Consider the following 14,331-nt stretch of genomic DNA (forward strand, 5'->3'; position numbering starts at 1 on the left):
AGCATAACTCAGATTATATATTTATTTCTTTATGTTCTACATGGTCATACCTTTTGTTGTTTGTTTTTCCATTAATGGCAACATGGTGTGTCTGTGCTTGTCTGTGACTTCACTGGTGCTCGCACTGAAGACAGCATATGTTATCAGTTTCTTTCTTCCCACAGTTAAGTGGAACAAAATGCTTCCACCGTGACATCTGATTAATGACAATCCTCCTGGGAGTTTAGGGGGAACGGTACCAATCCTCTTCCCACAAGAATCCCATTTAGAGTCTGGAGGAACCATCTATGCACCCACGAGTTCATTCTTCATCTATTCTCCATTATTAAGCTAGCAGCTCATACTTATTCAAATATTATATTGCCAAGTTTAGTATTACCAGTATGATCCAAAACCTTTATTTCTAAATTAAGCAAATCCAGGATCCTGTTTGTATAATCTTCTGTTGGCTGACAAGAGGTAGCATTTGAATGTTGCAATAATTCCCATTAATAGCTGTTTTATTATAAAGTGGCATATCCATATTTTGAAAGCATAAACACATCCTTAAATAAATTTAAAGCCTACATCACTGTAAAATCCAGCATGTTCAAGTTTTAAAAACCGTTACTGCCAAAACAGCTGTGAGGACAGAAGTAAATTTACATGTGATTAAACAAAGCTTTCCAAATTCCTCCCCTTCATGTTTATCATCAGTATGAAGACAGGGCAGTAGATTCAACTGAGAAGATCAAATTAAATCATTCTCAAGCAGTCACCATTCATCTCCTCATCATGAGGTAATTAGAAACCCATAAGGGAAGTATCTGGAACAAAATAAACATTTGTATGTCTTGACATCTTGTTGACCAAAATGAAGTAACCTCTTCGTCTGGTTTGGATCAGAGCAAAAAAAACAAAACAAAACAAACATAACGCTGCAGCTTTTTGCAGACTTGCTGATTCAACGATACACGACAGTACTATAACCGGAAGCACTGCCTAAATCTACTATGTCATAACCGTGTTATTTATGGTACAACTGCTCTCTTTCATAGTTTGGTGCCAGGTCAAACAAATAATGTGCTGTTAGGATGATATCGACATGTCCTGATCACAATATTTTCTTGCTTCAAAACAAATGATGAAATTAGTTGTAACTACAGTCATGCCCCCAAAAACTGTATATTTTGAGTGCAAGGAAGATACAAGAAGAAAAGAAGATAAGAGACACAAAGTGGCTACATTTTTTGTGCAAGTTTTTTCGTTTGAGGCATCACACACAGAGAACAAAGGGTATGAAAAGCTATTTTAAGACATGGCAGTAAAATACACAGAGCATAATGTAATCAGGCTTTAAACTACATTACAGCTCTAACATCTGTTAATTATGGAGCTGCCAATAGAAAGTTAGCTTAGTTTAGCCTAAAAACTGGAAGCAGCGAGAAGTAGCTCGTCTGTCTAAAAGACATCTGCAAACCAACACCTGTTCACTCACTATGTAACATGCTATATCTTGTTTTGTTTTCTCCTGTCTTTATCCTGAGCTGAGCTAAGCTAACCATTTCCTGTTATTACATTGACACAGATAAGACAGTGGTGTTTTCCCATCTCATTAAATCTCCCAAAATGTCAAATTATTCCCTTAAAGCTGTCTCAAAGCTGGCCAATTATGGGAAAGTTACCAAATAATGTTTTTTTTCCTGGGCCAAGTGGCAAATTGCTGCTATTGTAAGATTATTAATTTGCACATACAGAAATAACAGTACAAACAACTACTCCGGAGGCAGACACGGCTCAAAACGAAGAAACTGAAGTCACTCTGTGTGGATGCCCAGTACATTCTGGGACTTTCACAGTGTGGTGCTGGCCACAATGAGCAGAGCAGATTCTGGGCCAGCAGCTAAATTAGTGGGTTTGGGGAGAGAATGATAATCATGGTGGGGATGGAAGAGAGATGTGTGTGGGAGACAGAGATAAATGGAGAGAAAAAACAGAAGGAAGAAAGTAGTTGTCTGTTTTCTGTTTATTTGTGCATATTGACGGTGTAAATTGGCACAGAAATGTGTGTGTGTCCCTTGGCTTTGCAGTGTAGCACTGTGTTTACAAGATGTTATGGAGTGTTAAGCAGAACTGTGAATGTGTGATTCACTAGAAGTGGGAGGAAGTGGAAAAGCAGACATCATTCCCGAGGCCCATAAAAAGAAACCTTTGAAAGGTCATTCCTTTTTTTTTTTTTTTTTTAATATGTTTCTTTGTTTCTTTTGTTATCACACTCTGGTAACCTCAACCAAACTCTAAACTTTTTCCCCCCTCCTGTGAAATTTTGTTACAACCCCTTCATTCCAGTTGTCTTGGCATCCTCGCAAGCCCCCACCCTGGTTTTTTACAGTGTCAACTACAAGGCCATGTCCCGGGGTGTCAGTGCAGAGGACGACTGCAGCTGACACCTCATAACGTGCCATGTCTTCATAATTAACAGTTAAAGGCAGAGGAACAAACTCATTTCTGGCTGCTGCTGTAGTTAGGTGTGGTTCTTTGCACTGACTGCTCTGTGGTCTGCAGTGATGTGATGTGGCGACAGCGTTACACAATAAGAGCAGCCAGTGAACTCACTCACCAGTCTCTCTCTATCTTCCTGTCCTTGTCCGTTCTCTCTCTCTGTCTTGGTTTGATTGTGTCTTCCTCCGACAGCCCTAGCTGTCTCTCTGCCTGCACACAAAGAGATGGATGAACCTTGCCGGCCCTTCACGTTGTCTGTATTTCTCTCTCCTCCTCTTGGCTTGGGTTTACTGAGTTCTTTGATTTGTACTGATAAATCTGATCATAAAGCTCTGCGCTGCAAAATCTTTTCTTCTACTGAAACTGACACACAAAGCCTCAACCTTTTTTGCTTGAGTATGAGGGTCAGGAGAGCATATTGCATGTATGTATGGTGTATCACTGTGTTGTGACTGTGGAGCTCATACATGTAGAATAAACACAACACAGACAGCTGTGCTTTATTGAACTAAAATGCATTTTTTTGCAAGTCAGATTGTGTTTCAGTCACTCAAAATATTATATTTTTACTTTTATTCTTTAAAATCTACAGATATTTAGAAGGTAGTTGAATTAAATTCTGTTCAGGCTGTCGGTCTACTTATCTGTATTTGGTGGCAATATTTTCACATTAATAAGACACGTTGAACCCAAGCCAACCATGTTATCCTGCTAGACTTCAGCAAAATAAAACCCAGGATTGACTCGCAGACCGCTCTCTGTTTAAAGACAAAGCTGAATGGAGAAAAGGCTATTATAAATTAATTATCCACATATTATAGTCAGGATGCTGAGAATGACAATCAACAGTATGAGCTCAGTGCACCAGCATAAAGTGGTATTATGTGCCAGGATATGACCAGTCACAGTGAAATCACTCTTGAATGCTCAGAGCTGTGATAGGAGGAGAGCATTGCCCTAGTTTAAGTCTGGCGTAATTATGTAATGCTTGAGTACCTGCAGCACCAGCGGCATGACAACTTCTGAATGTGAATCTGTGCAGTGGAGAGTGCAGACAGGAACTACACACCTCTTTTAAAATCCTTTTTACGTGGTATGCAACTTAATCTCATCTTGAGCTTGCTGGATTTTACCGACATTATGGACTCGTTTTCTCATTTTCTCCTGCCTTTGCATCCTTCTCTTCTCAGTTTGTTTCTTCATGTTTCCATTTCTCCCTCAAACCTTTTCCCACTTCCCATTCCTCTGTCCAACCATCCCTCTATCCCTCTCTCTCTCCCCGTTACTTTCTTCCTGTGCTCCCCTCCTTTTCAGCTCTCCCCCTCCATTCCTAATGCCACATACCAAATGGAGGGTGACAGTATGCAGCTGTGGGTTTTGTCCTCCAGACAGCATCTTGGAGAAAAGCTTAGCCACACATGCACATGCATACAGACGGAGGGAGGGATCGGCACTAACCTGAGTCTTTCATCTGTCGCTTATATAATAGTTAATAAGATGGAGTTCCGCTGTGTGGCTTGCATACATGATGCAGGCTGGCATAAAAGTCTTTGCAATGAATTTTTTTTTTCTTTGCAAGAAAATTCATCATAGTTTATCAACACACCAAACTTTTGTTTCAACCTCTTTTCCTTCAGAAAGCAAAGCTCCATGCTGCCCTGCAGGAGAAAAATCGCCTGAACCTTGAGCTGATTAACCACCAACTGAAGGCATCGAAGTATGACCAGGTGAGGCATTCACACATGCAGTGCAGAGGCATGCATTAGAAGGACACACACAGAGTGACGAGCGGTGGTCTGACCAGCAGATGATTCATGGTAAAATCTATTTTATTTTTGCAGCTATAGCTGCTACATATCACACACTATGTCTTATACATGACTGTAACATCAGTCATAAGTTGGAATCTGTGATCCATCTCCACAGATCAATAAACCTGCAGCTGTGCTATCATCATCATATATGTTATCACGTGTTGCCTGTGCAATGCTTTAAATCTCTAACACGTTGTCTAATACATAAAACCTGTCATTGCACCTTTTTCCATCACTATGTCTTTACTGGCCCGGTCCGCCTGAGTCCCACAGTCCACACATGCACACATAAACATTCTCACAGACACAGACAGAGAGACAGTGACCGTCTGTGATGGCAGGTGATTAGCTACTCTGGTGCTAATAGTGACTTTCAGAGAGGGGGTAGATTCGACACATGTCCAGAGACTCAGCTCGGAGCTCTCGCTCCACCGTGTCACACAAAAAGATGCCATCTGTCTCTGACAAGGTGGGCACAGAGATGAAAAGAAAGTGGGGCAAAAGTGTGTCCAGTCCTGCCAGATATACAGTATGAATGAATGTGACTGGCTTGCCAGGGCAATCATGGCAAAGACAGAGGCAAAATCTACTGGACAGAGCACAGAGAGTGAATGAGATAATGAAAGAGGGAAAGGAGAATGATAAAAGCTGAGACTGAGAAAGGGAGATACAGGAAACAAAGTGGATGTATGATTAGAGAAAGTGATCTCTGAAAATCAATTGCACTTGCATTATTGGAGCTTTGTCAGAGTTCAAGAGAATTAAATGATATCACTGTAGTTTTCTGAAGATAATGAAAATTTTATGCCTCATGAGCATAATGTTTATCACTGGGCTTGTGTTGATTTAAATTTTCCAGAAATATTAAAAGATATTACCAAAGCAGTCTTTTATTGGTTGAATTGATTTTTATAAAAAGAACGTTTATCTTTAAGGGAGACACTGAAATGCTAACAGGTGGTTTAATTACCAGACCATTGCTTTTAAAGTTTGATTTTATATCCTGTCCTGCGCTTACATTGTGTTGTAGTTTAATTAATCATGTTAAGCATCTTTGAATATTTATAAAATGTCTTTATAAATAATTGCTATTATTGCAATAGTCTGCTTGAAAATAATAATAATTATAGTGACATAGGAGCTTCCAACTCCAGCTCCAATCATAAAGTCCTCTTTATGAATGAACTCATTTTCTTTGCAGCAGTCTATTTTTGTGCACTTTGAGCTTATCTATTGTGCATTCATCTGTTTTGTTAATTAATGAGATGAGGGGTGTATGGCTGAGGGATGGTTCTGCTCAATCCTGTGAGGCCATCTTTAGAGGAACTAGCTTAGCTCAAGGCCTCTGACTGATGAAGAAACGAGACGCAGAACGCTCCAGTCAGCAGCTCTGCCTCATCAAGGCTAAATGGAAATGCTGATTAATTTCTCTTCAGAGTGTGAACTCCCAATCAAGCCTCCAGCCAAAGAAAAAACCTGACTCTATTCAGAAATGTAAAAACTATGTCTGCTGCAAGAACAAACCTCATAAAAACTGCATGCTTGTTTTCCTTTTTTAAGACAGAACAACAGAATAATCGATACATTTTGAAAATCTTCAAGTAAAACCAAGAGGAAATGAAAGTGTTTTCTTCCTTCACTTTGTTTTGTGTTTTTCTGATTGCCTATTTGTGGTTCCTTTGACTTTTTCAATGGTCTTGTATATCCATAATGTTAACAATCTCCTGAATGAATCCTCTGAATGCTTTGCTTGTCTTTTTCCTGTCCCTCCCTCTCTCCCTTGCACCTGGACTCTTAGGTGCGATCAGACTATGACCAGCTGAGACAGACCTTTGCTGTAGTGAGCCAGGAGAGAGACGTGGCCCAGCAGCAGAGGAGCCAACTCCAAGGCAAAGTGGAGAACCTGGAACAGGTTCTAAAGGTGATACATCCCTCTGTTTATGTATTTTTCATCCTGTGTACCCCTAAAAAGGAAATATCACATATGTCCTCCTTTTAATTAAAAAAAACATGGAAACCAAACTCCCCTTCTTCATCTCTTCATTCATCTTCCTCCAGTATCTCCTGCCTCAGCGAGTTTTCCTCTGTGCGTTCATAATTTAATTCTTGCATCTTGAATCTTTTCCAAGCAGCATGGAAGTAAATCATTTTCATAATCTAAAGTTTGAGGAAGTTTTCATTTTTTGGATAGTCACTAAAATATAAAATTTTGTGTCTAACAAATTTTACCAAATCCTGTCCCTGATTTCTCACTAAATGACAGGAGTGCTGTTGTAGTTTTAGCTGTCTGACAAAGGTTGTGGAGTACTAAAGTATGACCACCATATGACCAGCTCCAGATGACTTAATAATGGCAGCAATCAGTTTGGAGTGTTGAGGGAGAACTCAGAAATCCTCAGATTTCACCAATTAATAGACCTGAGGAAACAGAACTCTTGGACCTCTTGATCAAAGGATCACGACGCATATTTTCATAGATACACCAAAGAACAATTTTTCCATCTCCACCCACAATTTCCTCATCTGCAGCTGTGGAATAAGTTATATGCATATATTTGAATCTTAATTTAGTCCAGGAATTGATACTCTACGTCTGGGATCTCTTCTGCATCTCTCTGAGACCACGGAGCCATACATCTCAAAGCTAAGAATTTAAAGGACCAAAGTCTAAATCCCTTATCGTACTTTTACGCCCTATCATCACCGCTGAGTCTGACTGTCCACTTTTTCACTGACAGACTGTAGATCTCACTACATTCCCACTCTCATGCTGTTCTTCCCTTCCTCATGTCTCGTTTTTCAGACCAGATTTTCATTTTCCTCTTTTGGAAATGTTCCCATTTCGCTTGTGTTTGTTTTCTAAGAAAACTTCAGAAGGAAAGTGATGCAGCGCATAAGGTGACATGTCATCGGTTTCATGGAGAGGCTCTTTTTTCATCGTGTTCTGGTCTGCCAATAGTAATCAGACACAGTCTCACCACGCCGTGAGAGGCACTCTCATTACAAATCCTTGCCTCCCTGTATCTCCTATCGATTGTCTGTTTGTCAGGGTATTTGAGAGAGAAATGTACTCATCTGAGAAAAACTGACCTGCTCTCTAATACAGCAAAGACCGGTTTGTCACTCTCTCATTGTGTATTGATTATGAAGACAAAGAGACTATTTAGAGAAAATTACACAGGGCAATGTGGGTGGAGAAAGCAGAGACGGGGGAGGAAACACAACATGAAACAACAGAAAACTTGATTCAGCCTATTTAAAAAGGGTTCTTCAGTCAAGAATTATGAGATTCAGCACTGTCAGCCTATACTTTAAAGTTATATAATCTGGTAGCAAAAGGCTTGTTGTCACATTTCTATTGGGAAATAAGGCAGTGGTCAGCAGACCACATCTTCATCTGGGCAACATGCAAGACAAACAATTAGCAGATTAGCAGCTCTTAAATATGGCCTGTCAACGGTCGTTTTGGGAAACATAGATCAGGGCAGGCTTCCTAAGGTTTAAACTTCACGTACATTTTTGATTGCTTTGTAGTTGGTGGTTATTGCTGTTCCAGCTCTCCTCAATCTCATCTTCCAGTTGATTTTTTCAGCACAGCAGCATAGACCAGAGTGAGAAATGTATTTGTTGTAGTTACACAGTTGGGATCACTCTCATTTAAGGACATATCTAGATTTTCTGTCTAGACGTCTGCCATCAACAGCACCTACTCTTTGCAGTAAGGTTTACTTCTCTGCCAGCTTTGGTGAGAATTCAGTTGTGTTGTGACTTCTTGCTAGTTGGTTCTCTGCTGTCTCTCTGTCTCTGTTACCATTTGGCTTATGTCTGAACACTTGAAATCCAGCTGCTCCACGGGAGCTGCTCGGGTCTATTTCTGTTTTAACATGACATCACAGGTGTTTCCTGAAAATGTAGGTGACTACTTCAAGTTCTCCCTGAATATTCAAGGGTTAAAAAAAATAGTTTTCTGACAGTACCAGCCTCTCAGCCAGCCCAGTCTACTTCAGCTTAGAGCTTCTCCCTGATTATGCAAAGCAGTGGCTGCCTGCTCAGGACACCTCGAAGCCACTCCGGGAGGTAAAGAGGCTTTTCTTTCTTTTTTTTCCACGGGAGAGAGAATACAGAGAGAAAATGATGAATGTCAGAGCTTTCTAAGCTGTCTTTTCTTCTTAAGCCTGCAGAAACATCTTGTGCCTTAACTCTGTTTCTGCAAGATGTGGCAGCTGGTCGTGACTCCATGGGTAGATACTTTATAGTCATGACTCGCCTGATTTCAGACAGAGTAGATTTGGGATCAGTGTGGGTGACCATGTGTGACGGCTTTGTCTGAGTCAGGTTGGAGTATACAATAGATTGGATGTGACAGATATACATTACAAATTATATAAAAAGCTCATACTGTTCATACGTTAAGTAGTGAACTCAAAACCTAAGAACCTGAGATTGCTGTTTAAAGTAATAGCAGAAATGCTGCTGGCGGTAGCTTCGTAGATCGGACACAGAGACATGAGAGTGGTATCAATCTTCTCATCTAATTCTCAGCATCAAAGCAAATAAGCACATTTCATAATGTCAAACTTTTCCTGTTATAATTCAGGATTGTAAAGTTGATGAAACCAAATCATTTCTGTGGCCATACTCTTACAACCCTTATATCACACACTGTGAGCACTTCTGTCACATCAGAATGCAGACATTCCTGCAGCTAATTGTCATTCAGATAGATTGTGTTCAATTTCCTCAAAGGCTCCTTGATAGGGTGGTTAGCCAACCCACTGCAGCACACACCCACCCTTTAATGCCAAGGACAGGAACAGCAATATTCAGGTAATTGTAAAGACTTTTAAGGTCTAGCTGTATTGTATCTGCCATCATCAATAGAGAAAGATTGAGGTTGGGTTGCTCTTTTGGGATACTATGAAAAATCATCTCGTAGTAAGATCCTTCAGTATAACCACATCTTGTTCCTCTCCCTCCCTTTGTCTGCTTCCCCTTAGCATATGCACGAGGCTGTAGAGCTGAAGCAGCAGCTGCAGACAGAGCATGAGCAATCCTTGGTGGCTCTTCACACCAAACACAAGGAGATCAATCAGCTGCAAAAGGTATTGGCCAAATGGATAAAGGCAAAAAAACAAAGATGGTTATTGAAAGTGTAATTTTTATTGCTGGCTCATTACTTTTCTGATATGAGCAGCGACTTCATGCCAAAGCTCCTCGGTCAGTTATTGATGTGTCAGTGGCCAGTTTGTGCTGATTCACTGTCACTGAATCACTGCTGCTGTATCAGGAAATATAAAGACCTCAGAAACCTGTCCAAAAATCAGCAGATTTGATTAGAAATGCAGTTTCAACTGCTGTTTGCTAAAAATGTCGCCTTTCTAGTTGTTGATAAATTTATACACCCTGGGAGCATCTTTCAGCGTGCAGACATGACTGTTCAAGGTGTTGTATTCTGTCTGGTACCTTTTTGAAGACTGGGATATATGTGTTCTTACTCTGCTTAGAAAGTAGTCAAATAAAACTTCAAATATGACAAGGAGCACTTGGACTTCAAGTGCTTTTGATACTTTTGAGGCTGTTCAAATATTGAGGATGTTAAATTGTCTGCCTTACTTTTCACTAAGTCTGGCCCAGATTGGTTGTAGAAGTTATTTGAGTACTTGTGCTACATATTTAACTACATAATGTCTTACAGAAACTCAATCACCTTGATAATCATCACTCAGATATTTTGAACCTACAATTTTAACTGTTCAATTAATAATTCTATAACTTTAAAGAAAACAAAAATCACCCACTAACAAACAGGAAGTCATGAATATGTCTGAACAGAGTGACTCATACAATTAGGTTTTTAATGTTGATGACTGTGCTTTTACCTCCTTGGATACAAACATACCCTAAAAAAAATCTTTGATGGTTCATTAGAGCTGCACCATCAGGAGAAGGGATCTCCTGCCGTGATCAACCAGTGAGCCTCCTCTGGGTACTGGGTTGACAGTATATCAGCTGTGTGCTGTCTGTTCTGCCTCATGGACTGTGATCCCAGTGTCAGCTGTCACTGCGTGTTTCTGTGTGTTCCCTGCAGGCTCGGGTGCAAGCTGACCAAGAGCATGAGGAAGCAGTATACCTGTTAGAGGTACAGTAACATGAGCAATCACAGATCTTTCTCCAGCGTTGCCTCAGTATCAGTTTGATAAATAATATCTCTCTATTTATCTCTTTGTGTCCTTGTGTTATCTCTTTCTTGTTTTAAAATTATGAAATAAACAGAAAATCCTTGGGGATGGTTCATGTAGTATTAGACAGGTGTTAAATGAGGGGTGTTAACAAGGAAACACAGGTGGCATAATATAGCTATATGTACATGTCTAGCTATGTATGTAAATGTATATGTGAAAAATGTTTGACTTAACACTTCAAGAAGAAACTAATCTACCAAAGGCCAGCTTTCACATTACATTAGCAACACTAGCAGCTGTGTGAGGCTGTACCATGTACAGGTATAAAATTTACTATTTAAGTTTAGCACGTACTAACATTTATCGATTAGCACATAAAAGTACAGCTGAGGGTGATTTAGGAATAAAGTAATTCTAAAAAGTTAAGTATCTGTTCATAAACAAAATTATTGTTGAAATTAAAATTTGGACCTGCTGATGGTGCTTGAGGAAAAGTCAGGGGATCACCAAAGTCTGTAGGTTTCAACCTCTTGGGACTATGAACCAATCATACGATTACTGAATAAGAATGAAAAAAGTATGAGTTGTCCTGCCCAAACAGGTGCAACAAAACTAGCAAGAGATTGAGGGAGATGTCAGAAAGGCACAGTCTGCACACAGACCTCAGACCAGGTCCAGTCAGACCATATATTATATGCTGTAACATCATGTACGTCATTCAATACTCAGCGCCACCTCATCCATGTTATACTATTTTCCTGTAAAAATAACAATGAAATCAACAAGAGGCAGCTGCATCTTTGATAAAAACACAGACAGTTTTTCAACACCAAAGCTTATGGAATAATATTATAGAACATTCACTTTTCTCTTTTTCTTTTTCAAGGTTTTCTGTTCTGTTGCTGGGTGCACCATCACTAAAGACCTTTATCACAACATTTGCAGACTCACACATCCCATTAATCCTGCAGCCAGGCTGACCTTAAATACTTTAAAAATTTCCCTACGATCAAATCACTGACCTGCTGTGTTTCATCACAGTCTTTAAGATGCTTGTCACTGGCCCGTCTACTTGAAATTATTTTCTCATTTCACTCTAAATCCTTTTGTCACGACAATAGTGTGTAGACTCCTTTGAGCGTAGTTCAAGTGAGGTCATGTTATCATCCATCTTAAGCACTTGAATACGGTTTTACTGAGCAAGCAGCCTGAGTTTGGCTCAGATAAACATCGAGAGTTTGGTTGGAGAAATGGAAACTCCACTGGAGTATAGTTTTCTACAAATCCAATGAATTGATTTATAGTCTTTTTCACACGCCTGTTTTTAATGCACTAATTGGCAAACACACACTTAAACAGGACAAAAACCATAGCTCCACTGTCTATAGTGTCAAACAAACAAACAAACCTATGACCTATATTCCATCCTCTTTGAAACCATAGTCCTCAGTCATTTTGTGCTTGTTAGGCTTTCTTGGTTTGACAGAAGTACATTTGTCTTTTCAGTTCCTCCTACTTTAATGTTGTTTTGCCTCTGTATATTTATCTGCACTGATAAATATATTGTTTTGCATTACTTTTTCCTTCTTTGCATCAATTACAATAGTATTTATTGGCGTTTGGTGTTTCGTGTTTTCAAGGTTTTTTTTTTTTTTTTTTAATTTTTCTTCTTTCTTTATTTTTTTTTTCTGTTTCCCTCCTATTATCTGAACAGAACAATAAGGACAGAATGTTTCAGGTATTTATTTTCATCCCTGGTTAGTTTCACCTCCCCTCTGTTGCCTCTGTGAATTTGCAGCAAATCACCAGAGCTTTCAAAGCCTTCAGTGGATATTTTATGCAAATTAAGAATCCCTATATACACTGAATGATACCGAATAAAGTTTTGCTGGATTTCTTTATCCATACAATACCCACTGTACACCCATACATCTTCCCCAGCTTCCTCTGATATGTACGTGATATGATGTCTTTAATGTCTATACTGTAAGTTTTATAATCCTCTTAACTCTTTGCAGTGTTCAGACTTTGTTATCAGAGTTTAGCTGTGTTGTGTATCAGCAGCTACAGCAGATGACTCTACACTTCCATATGTGTTGATTAGACTGCAGTGGTTTCAGTATAATATGCTGCTATTAGCTTGAAATAGCTCTTTAGAGATCCTTTTTTAATTGGTTCTGTGTTGGATCAGCATTAACAGATAAAATGTTGGCTATTCCTCAGAGGACTCTTATCTGTGTAAATACATGCGATGAAGTACATTCAATGCTTTGCATGTTGGAGTATGTTTTTCCTCATATTCCGCTCTCTTTTTCTTCATTCCCTTCTCTTGGGCCATTATCACCCTCTTTTGCTGTCTTCATCGTCTGTTAAAGGTCAAGGTTCGTGACCTGGAGCAGAAATGCAGGTCACAGAGTGAACACTACCACCAGCTGTCCAAAGAGCTGCTGAATTTTCGTTTGCAATCAGATACTGTGGACGTCCTTAAAATTAATCCCGCCTCCACATCCCAGATCCCCCTTTTACCAGACAAGAAACTCCCACAAGTCATCGTTGGATTTGAAGGCCAACCGGAGGCAGGTGGGTCAGTAGTCCCACTTCATAGTCAAACTTCAGTTTTGAGCAATCGAATAGAAATGTTTTTACATATTTCATCAATTCATCATAATTATTTTCACTAGGAGTAGTATTTATTGTCGTATAATGATGATTTTATATCTTCACTCAGCGGTGAACGTAGCTCTGTTTGTTTTCACAGTAAGAAGATGTTACTAAGAGTTAAATGGTTCACTTCCAGCAGGGTCCACTCCTTAAAAATGTATGCACTTAGACGCACTTGATGAAAACATTCACCAAATTACGTGTGATCAAAAGGCTTCATGATCAGAATGAAATGAGAGCCAGAGCGATCTAATCCCCAGACAGCTCACATAACAGCTGGATCAGCTTACCCCAGAGCTGACCAGAGGTGGACACCATTAACGGTTATACTGTTTATTCATGATCAATATCTACCCTAATTGATCACAGGCCTGATGTATGACGTGAATGTGGGTTAACACATTAGTATTCTAACAACACATGGTGTAACCTGCAGAGCCAGCAGATACAGCCATATCAGTGATGTAGATTTATACAGTCTGGCACAGACCAAAGGTCTTTGAAGTGCTGGAAATCCTGTTTTATCTTTCTCCTCACTTGAAACAGAGAGGGCTCACTGATGCTTTTGTTCTAATGCATAATATTACTCACTCACAAACCACAAGAACCCAGTGATGCAGCGGAACCATGTTGTTGACTTACAGTAATTTCCTCAAGGAATTCAGCCATTCACACTCCTACACTGCAGTTTTCTATTTTGTTTTTCCTGTATTTCTCAAGATAGTTTTTTTCCATGAGGACCTCAGTGGTATATAAGGACAAATGCATTGCAGATGTGAGGTGTTGATGGGGATGAAATAGCCTTTGCCATGAAGATCAATAGCAGTACAATAAGCATCAAATGGGTAGAGAAGGATTGACAGTTGCTCTTCATTTACTATGGAAATCAATGTCTCCCAGGCGATGAGAGCGCGGCAAACACGCCGCTACTGATCTCCCAGTTCTTGCCCTGCATGCCGGAGGCTGGAGACAGAGAAGGACCAGAACTGCTGTCTGTCAAATCCAGCACCGTGACAACGGACCACGCCAGCAGCCCTCGACCGCTGACCCCATCAGAGGTGGATCTGAGTGACACCACATCACAAAACTTAATCACAATATTGCATGTACAACTTACCATGTCGATCAGATAGTTTAAAGTTTTCTCTGTCTGTGGTTGAATCTTATCTTGTCTGATCAATATATTTTTCCAT

At 39.8% G+C, this 14,331-nt stretch overlaps 1 protein-coding gene across 6 annotated transcripts in view; it reads left to right on the forward strand.

The window, feature by feature from the left end:
- The window catches only part of rimbp2a (RIMS binding protein 2a), a 60,984-nt gene that overhangs the window by 27,363 nt on the left and 19,290 nt on the right, over positions 1-14,331 (forward strand). For all 6 annotated transcript variants that reach the window (XM_071466108.1, XM_071466113.1, XM_071466110.1 and 3 more), the window contains 6 exons: positions 4,119-4,208; positions 6,094-6,216; positions 9,293-9,397; positions 10,384-10,434; positions 12,853-13,057; positions 14,039-14,196. In XM_071466108.1, coding sequence (XP_071322209.1) covers positions 4,119-4,208; positions 6,094-6,216; positions 9,293-9,397; positions 10,384-10,434; positions 12,853-13,057; positions 14,039-14,196 — 732 coding nt within the window. The remainder of the gene's footprint in view (positions 1-4,118; positions 4,209-6,093; positions 6,217-9,292; positions 9,398-10,383; positions 10,435-12,852; positions 13,058-14,038; positions 14,197-14,331) is intronic.

This window comes from Trachinotus anak, unplaced genomic scaffold (assembly GCF_046630095.1).
Source record: "Trachinotus anak isolate AG129_WGS33_773 ecotype Australia unplaced genomic scaffold, CSIRO_AGI_Tana_v1 ptg000028l, whole genome shotgun sequence".
NCBI classification, from domain to species: Eukaryota; Metazoa; Chordata; class Actinopteri; order Carangiformes; family Carangidae; genus Trachinotus; species Trachinotus anak.